At 36.4% G+C, this 8,493-nt stretch overlaps 1 protein-coding gene across 1 annotated transcript; it reads left to right on the plus strand.

Annotated features, from left to right (window-relative positions):
- Positions 1-803: 803 nt before the first annotated feature.
- Positions 804-8,493, plus strand: CERKL (ceramide kinase-like; the record flags this gene model as incomplete). Its single annotated transcript, XM_009078551.1, has 8 exons — positions 804-878; positions 2,341-2,518; positions 2,791-2,859; positions 3,187-3,215; positions 3,301-3,409; positions 6,292-6,388; positions 7,575-7,750; positions 8,412-8,493. Coding segments are annotated over 8 exons (815 nt in total), but the record flags the coding sequence as incomplete, so codon positions are not given.

Consider the following 8,493-nt stretch of genomic DNA (forward strand, 5'->3'; position numbering starts at 1 on the left):
GAATGCAAGTCAACTATTTGTCAGACACATATCACATCCTATGTTCTCTCAGTTTTTCAGTCATTAATATTTCTTATATGTAAAGCTGATGTGCAGTAACTAACTTTATTCACTATTCCTTCTAAAACTCTAAAATATAGCCTGCAAGAAGCACAGCAGCTATCTTTGACAGGATCTAGTATAATTTTGTCCAGGAAATGTAGAGTTTTACACCAACTTAAAAATATTCCCCAAATATACAGTGTTTGGGTATATCAGTGGTGATTTTTAAGGAGATGGTTTAAAAGACCCAAACAGGCAATTTCTGAACAGCTTGTTGCCTTCCAGCCTCCACACCCACCCTCCCCTTGGTTTTTATGGCACTTACAAATTAAATTCGAGAGAAGATTTTCATAGAATAATAGAATTTTAGGGGTTGGAATGTCGCAACCCCCTGCCATGGGCAGGGACACCTCCCACCAGACCAGGTTGCTCAAGGCCTCATCCAACCTGGCCTTGAACACTGCCAGGGTTGGGGCAGCCACTACCTCCCTGGGCAACCTGTGCTAGTGTCCCATCACCCTCACAGAAAAAACTTTTTCCTAATATCTAACCTGAATTTCTCCTCCTTCAGATTGAACTTCTGGAAGTTTTTAAGACTTTATACTATTCAGCATTTCTGCTGTTAACAAGACTAAGTACTTTATGGGGAGGCTTTCTTTATTTGAAAATGCAGGAATAAAAATGCTGGTTTTTTTTTTTTTTTTTGCTTGTTATCCTGTATCTTTCGTGTTTTTACAGCAGGTTTTTTTTCACTTTTACAGGTACTACTAATATTTTGGCCCATACACTCTATGGTATTAAGCATGCAGTGACTGCAACACTGCACATTGTACTGGGTAAATATTTTTACATATATTACCAGATATGAAATAATCAAGCAGCATTTAGAAGTTTGCCATAATCAGTTGTTTGGTAAATTCACAGCACTATACTATGTCACTGTAAACTAAATGTTAAGGCTTTTAATCCCAAATGATTGTATCCTGATTTATAGTGGTCTAGAAAGATTATGAGTCTTTGAGTATAGTTCAGTAGCAAAAGTTGTGGAGCTTATCTTCTGGTAACTAAAATCTGCCATGGAATAATGTTTAATTTTGGCAATGCCTGCTCTATTACTGATGCTCTTTTAATGCCAAAAGTAACCTTTTCCAGACTTGACTCTGTGAATAGTGTTACCCTGCATGTGTTATTATGCAATGATTGGTTGCATAATCACTTGATTATTTTAATTGAGTGTACCTGCTGAAGACAATAGGAAAACACACAAAACACTTCAGGAAGTGATTAGGATTGGATTTTTCAGCAAAATATTGTCATATTTCTGAGAAAGTATCAGCCATCTTTTTACCTCTAGGTGCATTTGTTTTAAGTACTAACAGTTGCTAAAAGAAAGCTTTATTAGTAGAAAAAAACCTGTATCACTTGCCATTTGGTCTGCACAATAAAGAGGTATTCGAATGTGAAAATGTAATTATGCTAAAAGGAAAAACTGGGTTGCTAGTACAAACCTTATTTTTTGGGTCTTAGGAAATAGTGAATACTTTGTTGGGCAATGTTAATATTCCTCTCAAAACATTTTTTCTTTAGGACGTTTTTTTAATGAAAAAAGATTATAATGGGGAAAGTCTGTTTTGATTATCTGTTTTCTAGGCCTTGCAGTCAGCACTGGAAGAGCCCTTGCTCTATTTCTTGAACATTAATATAGTAATAGTAAAACTTAAGCACATTTTTTACAGGCAAAATCTAAAATATGCTTTTTTTAAAAAAAAAATCAGAGACTCTCAATGTAATGAAAACTGCCCAGGTTATATTACAGAAAAAATGTACATACACTATCTTGAACAGAATTAGATGTTTATATTCTATAACTGTAAGCAAGAATACATTACAAACCTATATTTAATAATTTCCATATCTCTTCCAGTACAATGTTCAGTCATTAAATGTATTTGGTGAAATGGTTGCAAATATTTATGCAAATACTAACAAGATTACATTTTCTTCAACACTAATTGTTGAAAATGTGAATAGAATGAAGAGTCAGACCCTTTCCAGCCTTATGAAGTAGCTGAATTTTCGCCATAACCCTAACATTTTCAAGAATCTGAAATGACTACTTTTATAGTCTTAATTATCTCTAGATTGATTTGGGTTTCCCTTAGTAAAACTTGTTTTCCTAAAGAGAGAAGCGTCTGGAGGTTTTATTCTAAAATGAGATGAAAGAGAGAGGAGAAGTTGTATTTCATTTGAAATCCTGGGGCTATTTGTAATTTCTGTTCATTATCTTTGAAATTTTAGGACACATTCAGCCAGTAGATGTGTGCACTTTCAGCACTCCAAGCAAGCTGCTGCGCTTTGGGTTCTCGGCTATGTTTGGTTTCGGCGCGAGGACTCTTGCTTTGGCTGAAAAACACCGCTGGATGCCCTCCAGTCAGAGGAAGGATTTTGCTTTTATCAAAACACTGGCAGATCTCAAGTATGCCATGAGATGTTCTATTTTTCCAGTATTTCTGGTTTTCTTGAGGAAAATGCAATAATTAATGTGATGAAAATAAAGGCAGCTGTAGTTTATCTATCTTACTTGCTGACGGATTTAACTCAGATGTGATGTATATCCCTCTGAGAAGTTAAAGAGGAGATAAATTCTGTACTTTCAGCATCTCCTTAAAATCATGTCAACTTCTATTGAAGTCCATTTAATGGTCAGAATATTGGTTTACGTGACAGTAATTATCAATACTTTTCTAGGCCAGAGGAATGTGAATTATCATTTCTACCTCTACAAATTCCACGGGAGGACTCTCCTGAGAATGACAGGTCAGTAAAACTGAATCAAACAATTCCAAAGCTACAAAAAAATGTGTCTTTGAAGATAAAATTGTACAGATTCCTAATTTTGTTCAAATTGAATCAACAGGTAAAAAAACTTTAAAAAAACCAAGAAAATTTGTTTTGAAAGCTGCAAACCCGTACACATTGTGCAGGGTTCCCTGTAGACTGCAGAGGCTTTGTTGCAAGGCAGTCTTCCACTCATATTATTGATTTGTTCAGTTCCACTGATATGTTACTTTTGTCTAAAGTGTGTGTTGTTAGATGTGCAAAGATGACTTTAATCATTTTACCTACATGCTTCCACCCTTTTAGAAAGAAGAAAGAGGCAGTTAAAAAAAAGGGTGAGTTTTTCCTTTTACGATTGTTTAAACGCAAACTGTGCTGTCGATTAACTGGAGTAATATAGAATTACTCTGTTATTTTTAGGTAGCAAGGATCAATGGCAGAAAATTCAGGGTCACTTCCTGAATGTGAGCATTATGGCAATCCCTTGTCTGTGTTCAATGGCACCAAGAGGCTTGGCACCTAATACGAGGTCAGTATGGGTTTAGAGAATTAGTCATGTCTATAAATTCTGACAACTTACCTTAAGACCTTGGCTTTTCTGAGAATATGACCTATGTTTAGGTAGTCTAGTCCCTCTGGAGTGGGGGAGGGAGCATAGACTGCAGCAGACTCGATAATCCCAGGAATTGTAATCAGTTTTTGGATCAGGCAAATAAGGTCAAGCAGTCTAACTAGAATAATGAGTGGATAATTGCTGTGATTAAATTAGTTGGCAAGTCTAACTTAAGTAGTAGTCATCAAGTAGTCATCTGTCATAGGATTTGGCTATATGTGGAAACTTCATTCTTGGATTTGATTTTATTTTTTCAAATAGAAAGGTGCCCCTCATCTGCTTTACAGCCAGCAAAAACGAAGTATGTCTTTTTCATGTTATTAAAAACTACAAAATTCACATTTGTGTTCTGTATTTTTTTTTACAAATTTTTTTCCCCCCTGAAGTTAAGAAATGCACCTTATACATGCAGGAGTTGGGGAAACAAACCAGTACATAACCTGGTTGTTGACGTTTTCATTTTGCCTTATGCTCATTGTTGAGAGCATGCAGATGCATCCAGTTGGCAATTAAGCAGAACAGCAAGTACAAACTTTATAGTTATACTCAAAATACAACAGGCTCCCTCAAAAAAGAATGCAGACTCCTGAGTCTATTTTGTTTCATTTAGGGTCAGACTTGGTGATCTTTGAGGTCTTTTCCAACCCAGTTGATTCTATGATTCTATGATTTGATTATCATTAGGTGAAAATAGAAAAGAATTGATGAGGTATTTTTCTTCAAAATTACTGGCTGAGCTCTTAGAATTTGATGACTTGGAAACACTGTAGAAACAAATGTTTATGATCAAAGTCTTACTGAGAAGTTTCCTTTGCCACAGGGGTCATGCTAAACCTCATACACCTCTAGATATTACCCTAATGTTGTCCTCTCTGAGGAACTTTGTTCTGCATTTAATGTTTATATACCAGTCAGTATAAAAATTCTGACAAGAGAAGAAGTTATTCTCTTTTTAGCTTTGCTTTCTCTTTCCACCTGTTCTGGCCCCTATTTCTCAGTGACAGGGAATTTTGTGACAACTGCATGCAATTATTGTAGGTTTGAACGAGCCTGTTCCTCTCCCAGTGTAGTTGCTCAGTGGATCTCCCTATCTCTTCATATAATGACATTTTTTAAAAAAGTCTTAGGAGTGTGGTCAGCTAGTAGGGTAGGAAGGGTAGACTTTTCAAATAGGTGCTTTATTTGTCATACTGAATACTGTATTGACTGTATGTCTTTTCAGTATGGGAAACATATATGTTGCACTAAGTGTTAGAGACTCAAGACCCACTATGGAAGGAACTCAGCTAGGTTTCTTCTCTCTCTCCTATTTCCCCAAGACATTTCTGCCATCTGAAGACATTTGAAGTGGAATGAAAGCTTTGACTGCTGCCTGCAGCTCTAGTTACACTGGTCTAAATTTGCAGAAACATGTCAAGATATGTTTTAACTGTCTGTGCTATGTGAGCCATGCAAGATGTGTTTCTTACAGCATAGGTGTTGTGCTTCTCTGCAGACTGGGCTTTCAAGAGAATTAATGAGAATTCCTAGTCATTTCTGAAGATGAAAGGCCCTAGTGCTGAATATATTGCCCAGTAGCCTGCTGTGCCCTTTTATTGAAGAAAATGTGATAAGGAGGCAAATTTTTAAATATCACCATTGCTGTTTTCTGAATTGGCAAAGTAATGCTATGCCAGGTGACTTGTTTAATGGTTATGTAAAAATTGTTCCCCTAGATTGTGCTGTATTGTACTCTGAGAACATTTCTCATGCAGTTGTTCAGTAGCTGAATAACTCTCAGAGAGGAGAGATCTGTGGAAGTATTTTTTTAAATTCTCTTAAGATATTTTCCAAGCATACACACTGAACAAATAAATAAATGTATGTATATATATTCAGAAGATATGAAATATGTCATCTGTATATGGTCTCAAGAGTGATTGCCATGTTCATCAGATACTCTTGTTAAACATTGATTGGTCTCTATAACTCAAACAGGATTTAGGTATGATTGCATTGAGATTCAGTTTGCTAGTGCCTGTTGAGGTACAGTTGCACAAAGGAATCTGTGACTTGACACTGGTTCATTGTCTGACCCAAATCCTTGAAGATGCTAAAATACCCACAGCAACTGGATATCTGGAGCCATTGAGCATCTGCACTCAATGGTCTCTTCTCTCTAGTATATGACTGTTTTATCTTGTACAAAATTTCTTTAGTCTTAAACTTTTATGTGCTGTGTGAAATGTATACATAGAACTGTACTGAGAACTGTTAAGTTTGAACAGTGGCACAGTCGAAGACGGGAATCCTTGTAAGGGCAGCATGAGTGTTAGCAGAGGAGGTCAATGAACCCATCTGCACTGGGGTATATGATGGGGATGTGCTTGCTTGCACTATGGGAATCTTTTCTTGGTAAAACTCTGCCTTATAGCACTTATGGTAATTGTTAGACTTTGCTGGAGACAAAAGTGAAGAGATAAATTTGTGATCCCCAATGTTTAAAAAACACTTGTTAAGTAGAAAAGCAGAGTTTTCTTAGGTTATATGTATTATGTTCAATAAATTATTGATATTGCTAAGGGAGTAAAATTTTATTATTACAGTGTATGTTATAAATATATTGATGCTAAACAACCTCAATGCATAGTTTGTATTTATCTGTGGGGCAGGGTTTGGGACAAAGATTTTAAAAAGCACTCTTCTATTAACTTAGTCTTGTTAGTTGTTTTTTTTCCTAAATATAGGTTATTGAAGAGCCTGTTAAACTTCTAAATTAATGAATTTTCTTTTGGGAGCTAAATTGCTCTACTTTTCAGGTTGAATAATGGAAGCATGGCTCTTATTGTTGTAGAAAATACTTCTCGAACAGAGTTTATAAAGCATCTGAAAAGATACACCAGTGCAAAAAATCAGGTACTGTTAATTTCTTTCTGGTGATTATAAAATGTACAGTAAATCATGAAAGTAGACAAGCTGCAAGAGTTAATGTTAGCATCCTCATAAGGAGACTTAGCTTCCTGTCACAATACATTAGCCCCCTTTTTATCTGATTTTTTTCTTTTTTTAAATCACTAGACTAATACAGATTAGCCTATTTCAGTCCATCTGTTGTGGTTTAAATTGTATCTGTGTTGTACCATAGTTTTATGGGTGTAAAGCCCATTGACCACAATAAGGAAATACATGCTGTGTCTGAATTATCTGTAGTACAGGCACTAAGGATGCAGACCTGGGGGGGCATCATGCAATGCTGTCAGAAATCAGTAAAGTTCATCATTTCAGCAGATCATTGCATGCTGTGGTGGTAGCAGGTCTGCATTCCATCTAGTTAGGAATGTTTGCAGAACCACATTTCAAAATCGTGGTCATTATTTGGTCTTTGAAGAGAAAAATGAAGTATCCAAACACAGAACTTATTGCTGTCCTAAAGACTTGCTGCATAGCGTAAGCACAATGGGACTTCTTCAAATGTTCTGATACTATGTGAAATCCATTTTACCAAAAAGGTTTGGGTTTTAATTAACAGTCAGAGTTTGAGGAAGAGGTGAATGACAATTCCATGTGACAGCACTACCAACTAAATTTAGGTAATAGTTTAAGCTCTCCAGTTAGGCCTTTGGCCTTGTTTTTTCTCTCTGCCTTTGCAGTTAGAAATCAGACAAGGGGAGAGATGTGGACCCTCCTTTAAACTTTAGCTGACCATTTACTAGAATTCTAACTAGTCTGGTTTAGGACAAGATTGCTGATAATAATGAACAGAGGACAGGAAAAAATATCTGCCTGAACTTCCACATATTCTGAAAGCATTTGGCATGTACAAAACATACCACCTCACCTGCAGATCAAGCCAGTCCGATATGAGAATGCAACTGGAACACTACCGTTCTTTCTGAGGCACTATTTAGGATAAAAAGAACATGTAAATCTGTAAATGCTAGCTGGGATATATAATGCTTAATGTAGTCAAAGCTTGAGTTAAATGTTCCCATTTACTTAAGACAAAAAAAAGTAAGCTTTTTAAATTCAAGTAACCAGCTGGTTGCTAAGCTACTGCCTATCTCTTTCATCTTCATCTAATATATGTTTGTGTTTGGTTTAGTTCAATTTCCCCTTTGTTGAGACCTACACAGTTCAGGAAGTAAAAGTTAAACCAAGGCTTAAAAATGGACTTGATGCCAAAGAAAATACATATCTGAATGCTGCTCCTGCAGAAGGAAATTACCCTTGGAATATTGATGGAGACTTAATGAAAGAAGCATCAGAAGTTCATGTTCGGTAAGGCTAAATAGTACATTTAGGCACGGTATATCTGCAAAAGATTAGTACTGCAATCTTAAATGTGTTACATCTGTATATAATACAGATGACACCTTTCCTTTCTGGTGCTTCATCAGCTTCCATCTCCACCTCTCTTCTTTCTGCCCGTTAGTTTACCCTTCTGTGTCTTAGAGGAGAACAGAGGTGTGTAAAGGTCTGTGTCTCCCGTGAGGACCTTTTGGGACAAGGATTCCTGCTTGGAAAGCAGTGTGTGTAAGCTTAACAAAGACATGTAGCTATTCAATTGTAGGAAATTTAATGCTGCTTGGGAATAGTCTCCATATCTAGGATCTAAGGAAGAGACTACAAATATATAGGGAAATAGGAGGATTATCAGTGGAATTAAATGGGCAGTGGCTCATCTTTCTGCAATGCACACAGGATTAGTTGAAGGCATAGAGCTCAGAGTAACTGTCTGGTGTGTAAAATATAAGGCAGCTCATATTATAGGCTATATAATAGATACTTCTAAAGATGACCTTAAAAGAATAATTCACCCTGATTTATTTCCATATAGCAGCTTATACATATTTGTTCTCTCTCCCAACCTGAAAAGCAACGCACCCATTTTAAGAGCTGATAAAGTTTGATTGATAAGTTTGACTTCCTCACTTCACAGGGTGCATCCTCAACTTATTGATCTCTATGGAGTGAACACTGATGACCTGGAGAGTTCCCAAGCAACATGCAACTGCATATAG

The sequence above is a fragment of the Acanthisitta chloris genome, unplaced genomic scaffold (genome assembly GCF_000695815.1).
Source record: "Acanthisitta chloris isolate BGI_N310 unplaced genomic scaffold, ASM69581v1 scaffold28087, whole genome shotgun sequence".
NCBI classification, from domain to species: domain Eukaryota; kingdom Metazoa; phylum Chordata; class Aves; order Passeriformes; family Acanthisittidae; genus Acanthisitta; species Acanthisitta chloris.